Below are 23,040 nucleotides of genomic sequence, written 5' to 3' on the forward strand. Positions count from 1 at the left end.
GCTAAAAGAAAGCTAAAGAAAGCTAATAGATAACTACAACTAACTAAATATTAGAAACATTCTAATATTTACAATAGACTACAAATAGATAACCATTAACTACTAATAGAAGCTTTTCTATTATCGTAATAGCTTCTAGAGTTAAAGCGAAACAATAATGTGTTTTTGCCACAATGATATAAGTTACAAGCTTAGGAAGACTAGAAGCCTTAATATTGAATTAAAGCACCTTGATTGAGAATCACATGGCAAGGATGCATTAATACACAAAGATGCACATTGTCTCTTTGATGTATCCCCTTTGTCTTTCTAATGTATCCCACTTGTCCATGAAAGGACAATATCCAAAGTTTGCTTTATTCATCTAATATCATTGACATATTGAAGGAAAGAGACAATCGACCTTTTAGCTTTAGGGTTTGCTTGTAACTTCCTATGTTTGAAAGTCTCAATTACTTGATGTACCTTATCGATCCTATTTTTGGGTGGGTGTTTTTATCTTTTGCAGAAGCGTCGTTGAGGAAAAAATCATAATGTAAGTTGTATTGAAGGCTCAATAGATGAAAATATTTTGTTAGCAAATTTGAGTGGTCCATGGAGTGAAATTTAATTCATCAATGAAATATGAAGACAAAATAGAGGACTAAAGGCCAGAGTTACAACAACTGAGTTGGGTAAAGTAACTATATCATACGCAAGAGGGAACATAAAAGTACCAATTTTATTTAAGTTTGTTTTGAGCCACTTAGACTAGCAAGTCTTGAGCTAGCTTTTGGCCAATTAATAAAGATTATATCTTTGTTCGTAGATATTCTGGCACAATATTTGATGTGAAAGGTTGATGCAAATTTTGTCCATGTCCTTGACACTTTGAGTATAAGGTGGTAACAACTACCCTCAGTCGCTAGTAAATTTTTTAACATTAGTCATCAACTTGTTCAACCAATCGTCTTCCCTTTTATTTATGAAGTGTAATTTTAATTAAATTGTTCGTTCACTAAGGTGGCATCAACACAATATCACACCTTATAATTATGTATGATGAGATTTAACTTCTATATCTAGGGTGATCCCTAGACCTATATGGATCCTCTTATTGGAAGTCAGAGGCTTGTATTTCATACTTAAGAGGGGGCTCACTCTCTCCTCTTGATAAGATCTTTGTTCTCTTCAATCTTGTTTATTAATTAAGGGATTCTACGAACTTGGTACAATTGTATAAAAGATAACAATTTCCATTAGGGGATAGTTTCATACCTATCATTATCAATAATTAGTTTATCAACTCTATGCATACACAAGAGGGTCATATATCAAAACTCACACACATAATGATTATCTCAAGAGTAGGTCTCATATACAATGGACTAGCTCATACACATCATAAGTGCACAAGCTGATTGGCTTGTCATAAATTCGCATACATAGAAAGTAGCTCTGACATACATCACAATAACAATAGTGACTAACTCATAAATGACTCACAAGACAATAGTTATGTGTTCATATAAGCATCATGAATAGCATAGTGACTAGCTCTTATAGGCATCAAAAAGAATATGATAACTAGCTCATAATTATTGCCTAACCATCCCTTGTTTATAGTGCATCCCAGGGAAAATGTATATTGGTGCATTGCACTCTGCACCATGAGTCTCAATGCTTTCCTTGGTCTTTTTCACTAGCAGATACTTGGGAAGAGGATTTGGTGCATCCCATACTACACCAAGGGTTTATCCTAAATACAATAGGGTGAATTATGCCATTTCACATCAACTAAGTCCAAAATCGTACCATAAGGCTGGTCCAATTATACCTACCTATACCTCATTAGAATATCTTTTCCTTGCAGTCAACTAAGTAACAAGGACATCCATCACCGACATGAAATTGTCACCTAGATGCACATGCTCCTAGCATATTTAGTTCAATTCCCTAGATCAAAATGAGTAGCCCTCGCCTATATGCAACCAGCGGTAACCATCCACTAGCTAGAGGGTACGCCTAAGAGTCTATTGTCATAGAACGCTCCTTGACTCTGTCAATCTTGAGCAGATAAGCTTATCTTAAGTGGGTCATAGTTTAGCAGTTAGAGATCACTTCAAATAAAGTAGACTAGTCTACATGCTAGAGGAATGCTTATCCCCACGTATGCCCTCGTAGGGTCTAAACTCCATTCGTAGCCGTAGAAGTCAGCACTTGTACTTGGCTTAGCATCATAACTAGAAGAGAGGATCCTAATTCAAAACACATAGATCACAATTGAATGATCTATAATATCATACACAAATTCTTTTAAGTCTAGGCTTAAATATCTCGAACACCTAACTATTATATAGAACCAATGCATTAGGGCCTTGATTCAACACAACATTAAGTAGATATCGAGTTAAGGTAGTCATCTTGTTAGAGGCATAGCATCCTTGCATTATTTGATCATTTAAATCTTGTTTCATTTCCCATATGATATTTTTTTAGGATCAGTATACATTTGTCTATGAGGCTATCGTGTTTGATGGGGGTCCATATGCATTCCTTAAATATATCTTCCTCTGAAATAAAAGAAAATGATCATTATGGGGTATTTCTTTGTCTCGCTGAATCTCAGGAATGAGAGCTGTGAAATGGCAAATAGTTATTTGTTTCTCACTAAGGTAATATTGCATGTTGCGAAATAGCAAATGTTTCGCTACTTGACTAAATTTCAGAAAGGAAGGTTGCGAAATAGTGAACGTTTTGCTATTTTGTAGAGAACATTCTGTTCGTTCCCAAAACCGCAAGTTGGAATCCTACGAGCCTTGCCTGCTCGATGTTGGGATATCCAACTGGTTAAGGCCAACTTGACAGGATTGATCGATGTGATCTAAATCCCCTGCACTTCCAACTCTGCAAGACCAAGGCAAGTGTACCTAATTCTGGATGAAACACTTAAATCCAAGACACTTAAAACAGACCAATTAGAATGCGAATACAATAAAAGTTTTCCAAATGGCAAGAAATATAGGAAAACTTTAAACTTGCGATTTATGAATTGAGAACAAAAGTAAATGATTGAAATAATGTTTTAAATAAAGAATAAGTATAGATTAATGCAACAGATGAATAAATTAATTCCTCAAAGGCAAGAAATGAAACAGTTGCTAGCATATGGATTGTAGATCAGGAGTAAAAGACCAGTGCCTAATTAAACAGGCAATCAGAGTCAATATTATAAGTTGAGACGTACAACTTTATAAAGTTTAATATATTTAACTATAAACAATTTTAATAATTCTGACGTGATGGATTGATTATATAAACGCAATTTAAACTAGTCTAAAATGCACTTTAACTCCTGCAGAGACAAATTAGACATAAATATGGAAACAATAAAATATTTCACAATATTTATGTTTATCTAATTTAAAATGCAATAATGACCCAGTCTACTTATCCGAACATTAAAACATTTATAGAAAATAAATTAAAAAAAACATTTATAAAGGACACAACATAATAATAATTTTAAAAATCTAATGCAAATAAATTAAATAAATATTTTTTACTGATCCAGAAATAAAATCATACTGGAGATACTCCTAACGGATGATCCATCCAATACAGTTCAACTCCAAAATCGCACAAGAATTTATTCGAGAATCCACCATCCACAGGCTTAGTTCAAAAAATCATTTCTTTATCAATAAAAGAATAAAAATATATCATTGTGCATCATAATATATAAATTTTTAAAAAGTATGAATATCTCTTATTTGATATTACATCTTGTATTTATAAACGATGAAAGGGTGCTTCATAAAACAAAACATCCTTTCATAGCACCTAACTATAACTTAACAATTTATAACTAAAACTAAAATATAATGTTGATTTAATAACAACCGATAGGTTGCATAGTTCCATGTTTTATTAGTGATAATAAATTATTTGAAACTTTGATGCCTGACAAGGCACATAATCATTATTCCTGCCTGCGACTTGTTCTCTGTTACTCCCACGCAATGCCAGATATAGGAATGTGAAGATTCCCAGGATGCTATCAAATTAGATGATTTGAATGCACGTTTCATACAGGAGCTTCATTCCAATACATATTTGCATAAGTCTCTGGATTTCCCATGTGCGTTCACAGTACACTCGGCCTAGGCATTTCGTGACTCCAAACTGGAAGAGTTTTTCGTCGGTGGTATTATGGGCGCTGCTACATGGTCCTGTAGTCTCTACATATTCAGACCTGCAAAAAACATAAAACGTTATCAGATACAAATCATCAAACAATCACCAACGGGTTGATGAAGGGTTAGCGCTATAATTTCTACGATCAAGAATATTGAAACTGAGTCTTTCATATCTCTTTCAAACTTCACTCGGATTCCTTCCTGCGTTAGGCTGGACCAGTAGAAATATCAATTAAATTATTATTTGCAGTATCAGTCCCATCTATCTTGTTTGCCATTTGCTGCTCACGGGATTCATTTTCTTTGAAGAGAGTATCTTTAATGCCTAGGTCAACATCTTTCAATTCTCTTCCATTTGGTTTTGTACCTTCAACAACACTTATCTCTTGGACCTTTAAAGATTCAGATTGATTTTCAGTATTGCTAATATCTGGCAGACAACTCTGTGAATTACCATTTTTCTCTGTAATGTTATCTCCCTAGCTATTACATCTTACAATATTCACAGATTTGACAGTACCAAACCCAGTACACTCAAGACAGATATCTTCTGAGATCTCTTCCCTTCAGAAAATTGCGGTAGCTCCTCTTTGGTTAGCACATTCTTTAGTTTCAAAATTCGAGTATGCTTCAGCATAAGTGCCTTTGCAAACTCTGGGATAGCATAATTTGGAAGACATTCAACCTCAACATTTGCATCAGGAGTAGCCTAAACTACAGTGATAATGCCACCTCCTAACATCCCGTACAGGCTTTAGAAGTGACGGATTGATCGACATACTCAAAGAATGCAAAAGATCTGTTTGTGTCAACTTCCAAGTGGCAGGCTTTCAGCTGTCGAGAGGCAGTGACAATCTCTTTGACCTTATCAGAAGAAAGCAAACTTGGAATCCCTCCAATAAAGATCTTGCAAGGAGAATCAACAACCGTGCTGGATATCAAATCAACCGCAGGCAAAATTTTCTCAAAACCTCCATTTGCTGGCTCAGCATAATCTTTGGGTTGTTTGATTTTCAGATTATTTCCATTCATTGTTACGCTGTCTAACGAAAGTGTTGTAGTTGCATCTTCTGGTGTTAGAAACTCTGCATAAGCTTGATTTTATCTTCGCTAACAACACAGCTAATACAGTGCTAAGTTCCTGGAAGGTGGTTGGCACTTTTTGACAGCAACACAGAATTGAGGCACTCCATAAGCTCTCCTTCAGACACTGAGGGATGCAGATTATTCACAACTATTCTCTTTATTGGCCTTGTCATACACTCTGCTTTCTGAAAAACTAAAGAAATAAAAACAAGACTAGTATTTTTGCTTCCTGAATATCATATTAAAATAAAGACCCATTCCATAATCTCATAAATGGATGCCAGAATTTTGGGCTTCATCAGTGGCTCTGATTGGGGACATATGCCCCTTGTGGGCATAGTGAGCATCTCAGTTTCTCTGGAGGAGCAGAGCAAGCATCTATGCTTAGCATGATGCACATGAAATTGGGTGGCCCTTGGCCCCCCAAAAAATGAACTTTGACTCTTTCCTCTGTCAAACACCCGATTTTGATCCTGTAACACCTTTGAAGTCCTGAATATGATATCATATCTTTTGTTAGTTAAATCTAATCTGTTAGCAAATAAAAGACAATCATTACGTGACACGTACTTTTCTTGTTCAAAATCAGAATTTTCATTTGTCTTATTCAATCCAAACATCTGATCTCTTACTTCATTGATTCGATCAATATACGTGGAAGAAAAATCTTCAAAAGAAAGATAATGAAAACTTGAAAGCGATTTCTTAAGCATATTATTTATAAATGTTATCACATGGTATTCAAGGATACTTACCTCGGTGTGCTGCTCATACTTCTTACCTGTATTAAATGTATTATCCTTATGAGCAATACTTACCAACTCTTCTTCATCAATGCAATCATTGGCACATGACTCTTGTTTAACCTTTGAGAGATTCACGTATACACTATGTTGCTCACTATATAGAAAATCCCTTGAGTCGTGCTCTTGATCAGTCATACAAGCATCTGGATTAGTTCCTTTTGCACAATTTGCTGGATATCCATACGCTAGACGTTGTTCCTCATAACAAAAGGGCTTTGAAGACTGCTCACAATCAGCAACTATTCCTCCTCTTTTATCAAAAATCTGATCAAACATGACAGTTGGAGAATTTTCAGAATGTGTTTGCACTTGCTGATCATAAGATGAACCTATACATATTTCATCTTCTACTTGTATATCATGAGTTTTATCCACTTCAAAACTATCATCAAGCCTGCTATCTTCATTAGAATGCTGATTTTCTGGAGTCCATAGGAAATCACTTTCAGAAAATGGATTCGGGAACATAGAAAACTCGGGTATACTTCCAGGAGAATTTTCATCTAATGTTTTCTCATGTTGTTCTATTTCACTTTCATGAAATATTGTGTCCGGATTCTCTATTATTTCATTGCATAAGAGATCTGAATTGATTTTGAAATCCTTGGATGCCTATTCTTCTTCTTCATGCATATTCACGCTATCCTCAAACTCTAGAAATGTAGTAGGGCTGTATTCTTCATTCCCCTCTGCTAGTTCATCATGTATAGGATCATAACATTCTTTGAAATTGTGTCTAAACATATCTGTCTCTATACTTGGACTAAAATACTCATCCTCAACAAACTTGTCAACCTTTCGAGAAGTGCATGATTCTTCTAGTTCATTGGCTTCCTCGTCATGAAAGTGACATTTTTTGTAGAAATAAGATTTTCTGGTACATTAAATGTTTCAGACAACTCATCTATTGTCTCATCAATCTGATTTTCGTTGTGTAAAATTTGACCTCCTTTCTCCACATACTTTTGATATTCTATATCCAACAAGATCGAAATCTCATCCACACTGAGAGAATCTTCCTCCTTATTTCCAAATTCTTCACAGTTTAATTCCTTATCAATCTCATCATGATCGACTTCCTTTTCAATTTCTTCTACACTCGAATCTGAAAAATTACAATGTTCTTGTTTAACTTTAGTACCTTTTGCTTCATCTTCAATACCTTGATCCCATATTTGAAGAAGTTTCACATCAGGGTCCTTTGGCAAAATTTTCAACTTGACAATTTTATTTAGAAATTCCTTGTAAGGAGGTTTTATATTTGACGGAATTTCATTGTAAGCATTTACTACCCTCAAAAACAAATGCACTGAAGTCTCGTCTTCATATCTTTCTATATTGAAGAATGCATCAAGCAAAGACATATCAGGATCCTCTTCCATGTTGCAGCCTTGGTCTTCATATTGTTCATAATACATCTCTTCTTCATGGCTTGCATCATCAAATTCAGATAGGAACCATTGTTCAAACTGCTTCCTAGATGAGATGCGTTGTGTGGGTAGTGATTCATATGCTTGTCTTGCATTGTCCTTCAAAGTCCTAGCAAACAACTTCATCACTTGATCTTCCGAACAAATATCAAAATCTTCTACAAATGTATAGAATGCATCCAAATGTTGAACTTGCACTTAAGCAATGTCTAGAGAAGCCCAAAAATAATCTCTCGTTGCACTTAAGCAATGTCTAGAGAAGTTCATGATACACATATGATCTCTACTTGCACTTAAGCAATGTCTAGAGATGCCCATAACACACTCATGATCTCTACTTGCACTTAAGCAATGTCTAGAGATGTCCATAATAACAAGACTATCATTTGTAAGATCGTCACCTTACAAAGATTACCTTTTGTTTGTTATCATGATGTCCGACAGATTCTGGCCCAAAGAACCATGATAACAGGCCTATCATATGTAAGATCTTCACCTTACAATGATTACCTTCTATTTATATATGCCAATGAAAGATCGTCACCTTTCATTACATATCTGACTAGATATAGATTGAAATCAAATATCAAGTTTTACCTTTGAAATATTTCAATTTAACTTTTCCCTTTAGAACTTCTCATAGAGAAGATATCATCCATAATGGATTGCATCTCAAAATTTCCCCCTTTGAATATTGATCTAGGGATGTCAGGTCCTCTTGTTACTTCCTCAAAAACTCTCTTTTCCCAAGGGTGCTTTTCAAACTCATCACTCCCTCATGATATACATAGTAGGCCCGTCAACATCATGTTGTCACCCACATGGATTTCTAGACTCCCTCTGAGTATCAATTTTCTAAGCTCCAACATTGCCTTCAAAGAAGTGTCACACTCCCTCTTAATGTAGAAGAATCTCATAATCTCAATCATCAAAGATACTTGCATCAAGAGCCACACTTGATCATCAGGGTCTTTGGAACTATTATCATTAGATTTAGTCTGCACAAAATTTTTGGTAGCATATTTGAAGTACCAATCTTCTTTTCTTGTAAGAATATCCTCAAACATAAAGGAAAAGATCAAAGCAAATAACCCTTACAGTATTTATGAAATAAATGAATAGATAAATGTAAAAGATACAAGTAGTTATTTGCCCATGAAGATCATGGAATATCTCTTTTTCTAAGAATGGTTCAAGTGGAAATGAAACATTGCCTAAATTATTCCCCCCACAATGTAAAGTTACCACTCGTATATCATTGAACACTTTCACATCATATCAAATTTGAATACTTCTTTCTAAGTTCCAACTTGCACTTTCATATCATGTACACAAGGGGTAGGTCCATTAAGATTACACAGTTGAATGAATTATAGTCCTCTTTACTGTTACAATTTATTGATCATTGAAGATTCTATCACAACACAATTTACTCCCTCTGAATCAATATGATCGAGATCACCGAAGATTGACTAAATCATATCATCTATCTACTCACTCTCTTTCAAAGTTGCCTGAAATAACTTTCTCGAAGGAAAAGATCAAGGCACATAGCTTTTATAGCATACATAAGGATCTTAACATTAGTTAGGATTCCTAAAACAATAATTGCCATTAATAATATCATGATTCACTATATAAATAATCTACAATTGTGAGAAAATAATTTTACATTTATAAAATGAAAACTCATCATGATTTAATTATATATACAACATAATATAAATGAAATAAATATTTAAGTATATACATATATTCAATATGTATATCTCAATCTATGCTTTCAATATATTATTTCCTCATTTTAGTATAAATATATATTCTAATGCTTTCTCAATGTACCAGTATTCATTAAAATATATATCTCAATCTATGATTCAATATATTATATTCAATTAGTTAGAGAAATACTTACCTTAATGTTACCATGGGAAATCTCGTACCCATGTCTATGCAGTTACTTTTATAATTGTCATATCATAGTGACATCCTCTCACGTTTTCTTGGTACCATTATGTGTATCTCTAATTCTAGGGTCAATTCAATCCTCCAACAAAATACTTTATGCTACTAAACAATGCGAAACTCCATCACTCAGCAATTGTCCAGGGATCTTTGGGCCAACAAAATTTGAACTTCAACTACTCTAGTTTTCTGATACTAAAGATTTGTATAGGCATCAAAGGAACCATTTGAGATTGCAATCAGAATTCTAGATTTTGTTCAATTGAGTGTATGCTTGCTGTATTATCATTCAAACATCATTGGTAAACAACTTCTCTCTCACAAACAAAATCCATGAACTTTGAGATATTACAATTCTTTAATAGAGTCATCTATCGGTTGAAAAGTTAGGAGTAGTTTCAACCAGCTTATAATTGTGCTATACAGCTAGCTGAAGCACCAATCTTCAGAAAAGATTGTTCTTCTATCAAAACTCTTTTGAACCTTTGTTATCAGTGTTCTCAATAACTGGAAATAACAGAGCAACCGACCAACTGAATCGGTTGTAACTTCTCATAACAGATGGCTGTGCTGGTTAAGGACCCGACTCTTATATGCTCAAGAACGACTGTATATCTCTCCATTAGCAAAGCCAATACTCTGCTTGACTATTCACATTGTCAGCTTCTCTACTTCGGCAAAGAGTTCCACATTTTTCCAAGTAACTTGATGCTCCACAAGTGGAGAGAGAAAATATAATGCTACAATAATATACATTCTATGCCTTTTTCATCATTTACCTATGTAATAATTGTATTTAATCAATTAGAGATCCCAATGTTTATTCACAATCCTTTATTCTGTGACTGTTTACTATGTTGCCGGATATGCATTCAGCGCTAAATAATAAGCTAGCGACCCATTAGGAAATAAGGAGATCCCAATATTCAATGAATGGCACACAAGGAGTTGGGAAGATTCCCATGAATTGTCCACGTACTTCATCCAGTCAGTCGTTCCAGTATTTAATTTCTTATATTGTCTACTGTCTTACTCTCACATTTGTCTGTGCATGACATGTTGTGTTCATACTTATATTTTCTGTGTATGCACTTCGAATGTGTGTAAATCTTATCGTCTATGAATATTTCAAAGATACGATGCAAATAAATAATGGATCGTCCAACCTTCTTTAATCCCTATGCACAGGGTTCATGTAAGGTTGTATTTTACTAGAACCTCCTTATAGTGTATCCCCTTCATTCCACTTTTAATATGTATGCATGGGACCTGATGCTTTTTATGCTTGATAGGACCCGCTTCTCTTTTAACCGGTTATGGTGGGTCCATCTTTTATAGGCATCGTGACTTTATACTAAATCTCAGTCTTCCCTTTATCGATATTTTTATGCTCGTGAATTTCCACCTTACCTTGGATATATATAAACAAAATTTAAATTAAATCTGTTACTTTCTCCAACCAAGAATCGTAGGAGAATCATCTTTAGTTTAACTAAACTCTATTGAACGTTGGGAGAGCCTTCTCAATGTCACATTGTAATTCGATATCAATTTTTGTGGCGAAGCAATTTTTGATTTAATTTGTATTCAAATGCACATACATCCCAAAATAAACCTTGAATTTTATTCACTTGATTACAACCGAAAATCCTGAGTAGGCACAGCACAAGATTTTGTGGAAAACTTCCATGACATCTAACCTTATAGTGACAATGATTTTTGCACTTGTTTCTTTTGAAGCATCTTTGACAACATCCTAATATAATGTAATTGATGGGTGCTAGAGAAACGATCCCAAGTTGGAACACAATAGAATGAAGCTTGCAGACTGTGCAGAGGGGTTTGGGAGTAGAGAAAATTGAGCAATGATTTACCCTGACACAAGCTCATCCTTTCTTATATTCCTTCATCGATTCCCATCTAGCAGTAATGTGCACCTTCCACAATTTACTGCTGGGGTCAAACTGTAATTCTCTCCATAACATATTATCACTCTTTTTCCTTTGACTACTGTGATTTCCCATTGACAGTTGTACACTTTTCCAAGTAGGCTGCTGGAATGATCCCCTTTGCAATTTTCAATGATTTTTATGAAGTCTCAATAATGAGTCCGTCTTAGTTGGGATTTACTGCACAATTCTAACATCTGCCCATTTAAAAGTCTGAACCATTACTCTACTGCATGATGCAGGCAGCTCAATCATCTCTCGTAGAAGTTGTAGTTGTGTCTTTTGGAACACCTAATATAAATCTCCAACAAGATTTGGAGAGAGAGAGATGAATGGAATCACCATGAGCGATTTATAAGTTTAGGGTGAACCAGTAGGTCTGATTTGCACTTCTGAAAATTGTAATATATTGTTGTGCAAGTAATTTTCTTCAAAGTGTTGATCCTTCAAATGTCAATTCTATTAAAAGAGTTGGAAAATTCACAAGTACTCAGCAACCACCAGAACGTAAACTAGGAGTGCCGAAAAGAAGGCATCATGGATTGAGGCAACACGTTGTGCTGCAGTGACTGATTTATGACTTGTATTTTCTAATATGTAGCAGACTGCCGATTTTTACTAATAATGAAATTTGCTGCCAAACATAATTCGTCAGGCAAGGACTCCAAATATATTATGTACCGCTGCCAGTCCTCTGAACATTGCATTTGTCGGGTTTTTATTTCAAAGACAATTCTAGTATTTATTTATTATGTGTTGACACAATGTTTATATAAATCTCTTCCATTGCTTCCTGAAAGTAGATTTTGTTGGCCGCCTTCATCGTAGCACGGGTATGAACATTTTGGAGATTCAAAACATGTGTTTCTTGATGATTTGATCAACACTTAGGATATGGTAATGCAAATGTTAGATTAATCTCTTATATTCTTCCTATAATTGCAATGATTCACCTTTCTCCCTTCTTCATTTGCAGTTGGCTCTGATACCATGTTAAAGTAACTAAGATTGTTTTTGCAAATGTATTTTCATTGCCATTGTAATTGATGATTTCCAAAAGCAGATTTGGATCTCATATATGTATAATATGAGAGGAGACATGTCTCTTTAAGAGACATGTCTCTATAGTTAATCACCATTTAGATTATCAATAACTATATGCATAACTTATCTTTAACATATATATAATGCATAATATATATAATACATATTATATTACATATATCATATATATATATATATATTATGAGATATATAATGCATAATATATAATATATATTATATTACATATATAATATATATTATATATATAAGAATCACGAATAACAATTTATCTGAAAAGATAAACACAGATTAGTATATCAAATAATCAATGTTTTACTTCTATTGATGCTAAAACATTAACATTATATAAATAAGGACACATTGATATTGACCTTGAGAAAGACATATATTAGCTTTTATGATCGATCTTATTTGTTAATGTCAAAACCTCTAGGATCTCTTCATATTATGACGATTTAATTTCATGGTGGACATTATGATCCTTGAAACTTCTAATCTATAGACTGATAGCATAATGCTTGTATATAAAAATCTTAAGCTACTATTGGCTGTTTTTTTTGGAGTGATTATGACCTTATATATTAAGTACCCCATATATTACTAAGGATGTTTATTAAAAGATAATTTATTAAGGCAATGTCATTCATGACTATGGTGGTGGATACATATTTGTTAAGTTCATGAGCCTTAATTGGCATATTTTCTTTACAATTTATATTTTATAGGTATTTGAATGATAAGAGAACATAAGATATTAGTTTGTATGCTCCTTTGTGCAAGGAATCATATTTAATGATTGCTTAAGTGAGGGATGGCTACCGAGTGCCTTCTCCAGCTGCCAATTAATAGTTCTGTAATATTTCATTAGAGATAGTCTTTTATTGTCAAAAGAAGTAGCATTAATAAACGATACTCATAAGGAAGAGAATCACAAGCACCTTACCATCATACATATCTTACAAATAGGAGAGGAGCATAGAAATAGTTTTATTATTTAACATCTTACATCTCAAGTAAGAACTTGAATATAAGTTCCAAGCTTTGCAATTAAAATTCAAATACCAAATAAAGCTTACCAATTGACATCCCTCAAAAAATGTGACCAGAGGACTTAATAAAATTTACTTTAATTACCATTTAATTTTCAGACTCTATTCTTCCATATAAATTCTTACTACATAATGAAAAATAAGGTATCCCAAACCCAATGATAATTGAGGGATGGTTATACTTATCTTTGGGGTCAAAGGTGGAGTTTTGTCTGACTCAAGCGTCAAAATCTACGACCCTTTCTTGGTGTTCCTTTACTGCTATATTTCTTCCTCTATTCCCTCTTAATACTTCAGGGATTTCCTCTTTCATATTCTTGTGAGTTTTCATAAAATACCCATACCTTTCACTCCATAATACATCTGTTTATACTTTTTAAGACATCTCTTGATGCCTCCATTCCCATTGATCTGCACAACTTGACAGTCTATTGTCTACCTTTTATCACCTCCCTTTGGTCTTACTATCAGCAATCTGCCCATACTTATTTATCTTGGACATCCTCTCTCCTTAAGAAAACTCTTTTCTCTCGTGGGTCTAAAAAGTTCAATTTTGTTGCAGGCATTTTATGGAATGTTTATGGCAAAGAAAAGTATAAAACAAAACAAACAGAAACAATTTCTTCTGGACTCATATCACAACATCCAAGCTGGAAAACAACTCATGGATGGTGGAACGATTTTCATAGTTGTCATAGAGAGGGGAAAGGTCATAAGAAACCCTCAGACATGAGCACTAAAAAACTATCAAATCGAGAATAATTCTCGCAGGCTGTGAAATGAATATCATCCCAAATGAAAGACCAATCATTCATTGCAGCTACATCCTCCTTATTCCTGTAATCTCCACGGCATGGGGAGCCAAATCTGATAACCTCCCCCCCAATTCACGCAGAGCTGGCTCTCCTTTAATCACCAGCTAAGGGGTCAATGCCCAGTATTTTCGACATGGGTTCATTGATGGGGAAGAAGGAAGTGCCACACTTCCTTTGTTCCTGACAATAAATTGTTATTTTATCATATGGTAGCTCTCACCTACACCAATCTCATTTATTATGTGTCACCTCCTAATTTAATATCTCCATCGATTTGACAAAAGTCCCATGTGCTTTGATGGGCAACCATGCCTCTTAATGGCACTGTTGCTGATCAACCCCCTGCAATTTAGGCTTGACTGTAGGGATGTGACAAACACATCGGGATCTGTCGTCTACCATGTGTCAAAAAGAGAGCTGAGATAAGTCAGTTGTATTGTCAATTCAGAATTAGTTGTCAGTCTTGGTTAAGTTCATTCTTTGAGCTTTTGGATTCATCATTTGCATTATACAAGCCTAATATGTAGCTGTGAAAAAGATTCGAATCACAAACTGTAGAAGTTTTGCGTAGTATACAAATTCATATATATAACACAGTCAAATTCTTGATTCTCGACTAACAAAAAAGAAACTAAGCACCCAATAGTACTCTGTAATAATATAAGTCAAACTCTTGATTGTAGATTAACAAAAAAGAAACAAAGTACCCAATAGTACTTTGTAAATCAGGATCAAGAAACTATGATCTTAATGTCAAATGGAAGCCAAAGTGGTGGAGACATGGCATAAATATTACTTTTCATTATTAGGTTTATGGAAGTTAAAGCTGGCAGAGAGGATGGTTACAAGAATGATTCATTTCATTATTTGGGAAACTGAGTACCTAATCATACGTTAGATTTCAGGATCAATAAGCTATTATCTTCTCAATGTCAAATGGAAGCCAAGATGATGGCAACATGGCATAAATATTAGTTTCCATATTTTAGGTTCATGGAGGAGGTTAAAGTTGGCAGAGATAATGATTACAACTTATAAGAATGATTTGTTTCATTATTTGGGAGGGATTTTGGTTGCCCAAATTCCTGAGAGGATGGCTGTTTGAGGAGCATTGGTTTCTACCATTCCTCCAAGATTATGATATTCTATTTTTTGATAGAATATCTAGCTTATTTGTTTCCATGGTTTTCGTACATGTCTTTATTTTGTAGATTATTATGGAAAATCACCTATATGCAAATATCAGCAAATAAACTACTAGACTATGCAGGTCATTATGTCTAATTTGGGTAATAATTAAATTCAAATATCAAATCAAGAGAGATGTTTTCATACTTGAAAATATTACCTACTAGACATTGTAGGTTATAGTTTCTAATTGGGTAATTATTAGTTGCGAATGCCAAATCAAGAGAAGATGTTTTCCTTCTTGAAAATATATTTTTGGTTATTGATAACACAGTTTATAAACAAAAATTGTGCTTCCATATTTTTAATACTTTGCCTTTATGTTGTAGGTTATGCCAGCAGTTGTTTCAGTAATGAAGCAAGAATCCGAACTAATCACACTGATTAAACCTCAGTTTGAAGCTCGCAGGTCACAGGTAACCAATGTTATTTTTGGCATAATATACTTGCATTTTTATTTCAGACTTAGGATTCATATGTATGCTCATTTGACACTACATGTTCTTATATTCATGGGGCTGTTTTAGAGTATTTCAGTCTGGCACAAGATCTTTTAATTTTCTTATCATTTTGTAATTTTATTTTTGTTCCTTTTAAGCTGTAATTTAAAATTTCTGTGAAGACCACAGTAATTTATAACCGGTAACCTATGGCATTTTGTTGCATTCTTGACAGTTGTGCTTCTTGTGAGTACGTCATTTTAGGGATCTTAGCTTTATTAATTTGGATCTGCAACCAACTCATTACTTTTGGTTAAATAAAGTTATGTTACATATTCTGTCAAGATGACACAAACCCTGGATATACGTAGCCTAAAGTAGAGGTTTCCTGAATCTAAAGGCTTTAGCTATCCATATTATAAAATTGGAATTTGACATGATAGGATATTTCAGGTTTTCAAATGTTTTCTAAATATCTGTAATTGTTTCTGTTATAATTACACCGTCCTGGGGGCTGGGGAGATGGGGGAACAACGAGGTCTCAATTTGGGGATGGCTGCGGCTACGGGGGTTATATAGTATATACTATATATGGTACTTAAAATGCTAATTATGAAAAGGTGTATAACAATATAAGACATAAATATGAGGTATAAGTTCATCATGACCTCTATTGCTAGTTTAGTTTTACATTGCATTGAACAATGAACAGTAAAAGAGATCTAAGTTCTAACTTCTATCAAATAAATTAAATAATCAAAGATTGAAGGTTCAAATTCAAATATCATAGATATCTATTATCAAGTTATCAAAAGTATGAGTATCACTATCTCATCAATGTCATCATAAAGATAATTACATCAAGTAGCTTCAAACATGATATGATCACAATGTTCAATGTCTCAAGATAAAAAAACAAGAACAAACTACAATATAAAAATTTCAAGGCCCAAGGGCCGGCAAAATGTAGTAGAGTCTACAGGTCTCTAATTATCAATGTCAAGTTGAAGCTCACGCTCAACAAACTTATCATCCAGACTCTTCGGCTCTCCAAGGGTAAGAGCTGCGAGAGAAACACCAACCAATCTTGCATCATAAGCATCCTCATCCTCATCAACCTATGATGGATCCTTTGGCTCTACATCCCATTGTGCTGCCTGGCTCTCCTTGTACATACCTGTCTTGTGATCTTTGATATCAAGGTACAATGTACATACACTAGGTTCTCTGCTCTCTTAGAGGTAAGTATGTTTCGCTTAAGAGAGTGGTTGAAGCTATAAGTAGACCAGTTTCTATCAGAATTTGAAGAACATGATACCTAAGATAACAATCAAATCACTATTATGAGAATCCGAAAATTGAAATTCGTAACTAAAAGTGAAAGCATATAATTTTAATAATTAGAATTTAGGTTCTAAAGTTGAAAAACAAGAAACCTGAAATAGGAGACAGATGGCTAGCGTGGTAGTTGTTGATTTGGGTCCACGACAATTCCACCACAAAATAGGTTCCTTTCGTGCCATTTTTTTTATGCCCACCTTTGTTGTAGCTGGATAACCTCGAGGAGTAGGAAATTTGATCCACTTAATGCGAACCTTCCCTGCTGTCTCAGACATCCTATTAATGCACTTGAAGAACCCTTCCTTCACTTAAAATTCAAACATTGAAACCAATAAATTAAAAATTAAATATTCATGTGAAAGTGTACTGACTTTTAACTGCTAAGTTCTTAGACATACATATGATTAGGATTACAATTAGTAGCATGATAACATGATAATTGATAAATTTGTTAAATTATTAAATTGATTATAGATTACCTCACCATCATTTAGTGGTGTATACAATGGTACTTAAATACTAATTATGAAAAGATGTATAACAATATAAGACATAAATATGAAGTATAAGTTCATCATGATTGCTATTGCTATTTTTTTTTTACATTGCATTGAACATTGAACAATATAAGAGATCTAACTTCTAGCTTCTATTAAATAAATTAAATAATCAAAGATTGAAGATTCAAATTCAAAAGTCATAGATATCTATTATCAATATATCAAATGTATAAGTATCACTATCTCATCAATGTCATGATAAAGATAGTTACATCGAGTAGCATCAAGCATGTTATGATCACAATGTTCAATGTCTCAAGATAAAAAACAAGTACAAACTACAAAATCAAAATGTTAAGGCCCAAGGGCTGCCAAAATGCAGTAGAGCCTAGAGCCTCTAATCATCCCTATAGAGTTGAGGCTTAGGCTCAACAAACTCATCATCCAAACTCTCATGCTCTCCAAGGGTAAGAGTTGCGAGAGGACCACCAACAAACCCTGCATCATAAGTATCCTCGTCCTCATCAACCTATGATGGCTCCTCCGGCTCTACATGCCATTGTGCTGCAAGGTTTTCCTTGTATACATGTGTCTTGTGATCTTTGATACGCAAGACACAATGTACAACCACTAGCTTCTCTGCTCTCTTAGAGGTAAGTCTGTTCCTCTTTAGAGAGTGGTTGAAGCTATAAGTAGACTAGTGCCTCTCAGAAGCTGAAGAACTAAATACCTAAGATAACAATCAAATCACTAGTATGAGAATCAAAAATTCGCAATTCATAACTAAAAGTGAAATTGAAAGTGAAAAACATATAATTGTAATAATTATAATTTAGGTTCTAAAGTTGAAGAACAAGAAATGTGAAATAGGAGACTAATGGCTAGCATGGTAGTTGTAGATTTGGGTCCACGACAATTCCACCACAAAATTGGATCCTCTTGTGCCATTGTCTTTATGTATGCCTTTTCTCTAGCCGGATAACCCCTAAGAGTAGCAAATTTGGTCCATTGAGTGTGAACCTTCCGTGCTGTCTCAATGCCATAAATCTTATCAATGCACTTGAAGAACCCTTTCTTCACTTGAACTTCAAATTTTGAAGTCCATAAATAAAAAAATAAAAAATTCATGTGTAAGTGTACTAACTTCTAACTTCTAAGTTCTAAGACATAAAGATGATTAGGAGTACAATGAGTAGCATGATAACATGACAATTGGTAAATTTATTAAATTATTAAATTGATAATAGATTACCTCATCATCGTTCAGTGGTGTAACTATCCTAGGCCTAGCCATGTAGAACTTTGCACTCAATGCAAAAGCAACTATGTGCAAGGGAGTGTTGAGGCTATCCCATCTACACTGAATAATAGACCGAATGTGGTAATTGTAGAATGCTAAACTGGGATCCCTCTCTTGCTCAATTGCCCTCATTTGGCCAAGCATAACAATGCATTCATACACCTCTCCAAGGCTAGGTGCATCCCCATCCCCATCCCCATATTTGATGAACTGGAAAATTGGAGTGATGATAGTAATTATGTATTTTGCATCACTCTAAAACACATCACTCTTCACTATCTCCTTCACCCTCAGTCCTTGCTTTATCCTTGACCCATCCCACCTACTCCACTCATTTGTCAAAACTATAAGTTGCAATGGTTTTTGTAACTCAAGTATTCTCTCTAAAATAATGAAGTAGGACGCATATTGGGCCTCAACTTGTTTCAGGAACTCCTTTACAAAGCTCTTGAAAAGGGCATGTAATGTGTGGTGATTGTAGATAACCATCTTCACATCATTAGCATCTTACTACTCCCTTAATCTAGATAATCTTCCCCTTGTCCTTTTGTGCGTTTCTCGTGGCATGCGCTCAACATGGAGTCCACCAAATATGTCTATATGCGACCTCAACAAGTCTCGCTACAACTTTACATAGAACTGTTGCATTTGTCACTACTTGAACAACATATTGTGGCCCAACCTCCTTAATAGCTGATTGAAGGATGTCAAATTGAAAATCAACATTCTTTCGATGCCTTGAACAATCAATAGCCTTGAGAAAAATAGGTCCCTCTGTGCATGTAATTATGATATTGATGAATCGACGGTTCCTAATGCCTATCCACCCATCCATGATGATCCTGCATCCATACTCCTCCCAAACTGACCTTATGTTCTCCATCTCTATACAAATCTTGGCGTACTCTATATTGAAGGTTGTAGTTCGCAATTTATGCTCACTTGGTGCCACAGATGACAATCCTCTCGTCCCCTTGCCACCAACTACATCATCTCCTTATAATAAGGAGACCATGTCACATGAAGAGGTACACCATTGGAAAAAGAAATCTACCAATGACATCATTTATCTCCTCTCATGTAGGCATCAAATAAATCAGCTATGGGGTTACTTTCAAATGACTCCTTTCTTTTCCCCTTGCTCGATTGTGCTTTAGCCATAACACTAGATGTAGGAGGAACCAAGGCTGCCCCTGCTCATAAACCCTCTAAGGTGGTAGGCACTTCAACTCCCAAGTCATCTGGAACGCTCCAAATCTTGGTGAACTCAATTTTGTAATGCAAACTTTTTGATTTCATCAAGACTTTACATTTAGACACCTTTTCTTGTCCAAAAGAGGAAGTGTACATTGACTCTAGTGACGTTGCCAAACTGTTTTGTTCCATAAATGTTGCATTTCCACTTCCATGTACCACCACCTGATGTTGTTCGTCCAATTATCATTGTTGCAAATTGTCTGAGAGGAGATTTATGACCATAACTACCCCTAGCTCACTTTGCCAAAATAGAGGGGCAATCTGTAGCTTGTAGACCAGCTGGCATATTATCTATTGAATGAGATTCAACTTCCTCATTTTCTTAATCATGCCTAGTCTCAAGGTTATAATCTTGTTGGCTTCTATGAGAATGGGCCTCTAATTCCATCTCATCACCACTATGATTTGACCCACTCGAGTCATGACCTTGGAAGCTCATTTTCACTCTTCATTCCACAAAACAAAAATAAAATACAAGAAATACATAATTCTTCAAATAACAAAATTTTCAATAAAATTTAAGCAACAAAAATATGGAAATGAAACAAGAAGCATCTACTAAAATCTAGAAATGAAATTCAACTAAGAATTAAAAACTATGAACTAGAAACTAAAAACAATGAACTTGACTTGAAAAGTTAGAAAATAAAATAAAACAACCATAAAAAATCCCACCTCTTGCTTGAAAGATCTCTTGAACAAGCTGAAAAATCTTCCTTCTCCTCTTCTTGCTCCTTATCACTTCTCTTTGTCTTCCATTCACTCTCTTCACTCAAACAAACACCCTTTTATTAAAGCTTCACTCTTCTTCTCGATGCTGTTGCAAAAATTGAAAAATATGAAATGAGAAAACATAAAAGTTTTATGGGATTTCAACTTCTAAATGGGTCCCACATATCCTTGGGCTAAGAATCATTAAAACACATATTTTAAAACCTTTTTATTATTATTTTATTTTGAGCATATTTTAAAACATGTTGGTTTGTCCATCCCCTAGAGGGGTTAAGGGACGTGTCTCCATCCCCTTGTCCCCATAGGTGACGTGGGGATTGTTGGGTGGATATTTTGCAACTAATAGTTTTGGATAAAATCTAGTCGCAAAATAGGATGACCATCTACAACATGTGAGATAGAGTCTCTCTATCTTAAAGGGAAGGCTCTCGCTTCTCACCATTCCTTGGATCAACTCAAGGTAAGCAAGAAGCTGAGAGATTTTGTAAGGGGCGTTACCAATGTTCTTTCCTCTTATCTTTCAGAAAAGAATCCACTTGCGGAGCAAGTAATGGGCAAGATGAAACCTCAAACTACGCTTCTATCTAAAGTTGTAAACGGTGATAGTGATAAACTAATACTAATTCATAGGCTAGTAGAAAGTATACCAGTTTGGCTCTAAGTCTTGTTTTAACCTATTCTATAAGGATAACTTCTACCATTGGGGCACAAAGACTTCCAGAAGTAGGGAATTCTAACTATTATTCATATATTTGAGATGGTAATACAAGCTACAGTCAAACCTTCTAGTCTATGTATTGTGACAACAACTCTTAGTGAAAGCTTTGGCTCCGATTGCTTCTTCAATCACTATGCTCTATTATTGAACACACAATAATAACCAAAGACAATAGGCACAAATTACAGTCAAAGCTTTGAATCTAATTGCTTCTTTTTATTCACTTTTCTTCCAAATTCCTTCTTCACAGAGCTTTCTTGCATACAACAAAAGATGATTATTACAATCAGGGGACACTCCTTTATATATGTTAAGGAGTTGAGAAAAAAGTGGCAGAAAAAGTGGGAGCAACTCAATCAACTTTGACCCAGTCTAACTAACAAGAGAAATTATTGGATAATATGTCATTACACATGTAAGTCATATTACATGTAATTATACAATTTCCTATAACACATCCTCTCGAACTACAAAGATGAAAGAAGAAGAAAGAAGATGGAAGAGAAGGAAATAATCCTAGGGATTGTTCTTGAAGGGCCTTGTACTTGGCTATGCTATCCCGGATGATCATAGGATTAGAAGTTCCTGTATTTTGTGCCACTGCATTCACCTTGATAACCATGGTGTTGCATCTTTTGATAGCCTTTGACTCTCTTTGATGAATTGTCCGTTGTCATTTGAAAACTTGATGTGATGAAGATTTTTCTTGTTCGAGTTGTCATGAATTCTCTTTTGTAGATTGACACATTATGGAGTCTCTGACACCTTGAAGACATTCTCGATGATGTCCGGATGAAAACTCAGAGCAACTTTCCATCAACACTTATAACTTTTTTTTTTTTGAAGCAAAGTGCTTGGCACATTCCGACATAAACTTAGGTCTGCAGACAACCGTTGGGAAAATTAATCTAAAATGAATTACTGCTTTTTGAGAATCAAAGCATGTCTTGTTTATTGGATGTCTTCATTCTTTATAGAAATCTTGACATATCTTGACTTGTTGCAACATGAAAGTTTCAATAGGATTGAATCTATCATCGGAAGATACAGATTTTGACTCCATGAGAATATTGGCATAATGGATCTCCAAGAAGCAATATATTCAGAGCATTGGTTAGATAGTCATGGAACATATGCAATGAATTGTATGTGATATGGAAAGTACATGTGAAGGGATAAAATGGAACTTAGGAAGATGGATGACATGTAAATAGGTATTGG

The 23,040-nt window shown here is 34.6% G+C and overlaps 1 protein-coding gene across 1 annotated transcript in view; it reads left to right on the forward strand.

Moving 5' to 3' along the window:
• The window catches only part of LOC149551661 (bacterial hemolysin-like protein), a 147,053-nt gene that overhangs the window by 79,125 nt on the left and 44,888 nt on the right, over window positions 1-23,040 (forward strand). The window contains exon 7 of the mRNA XM_089789721.1: window positions 15,861-15,947. Within this exon, the coding sequence (XP_089645847.1) occupies window positions 15,861-15,947 (87 nt within the window). The remainder of the gene's footprint in view (window positions 1-15,860; window positions 15,948-23,040) is intronic.

Source organism: Cupressus sempervirens, chromosome 6, assembly GCF_028749045.1.
Source record: "Cupressus sempervirens isolate cs-2001-9-10 chromosome 6, ASM2874904v1, whole genome shotgun sequence".
Classification (NCBI taxonomy): domain Eukaryota; kingdom Viridiplantae; phylum Streptophyta; class Pinopsida; order Cupressales; family Cupressaceae; genus Cupressus; species Cupressus sempervirens.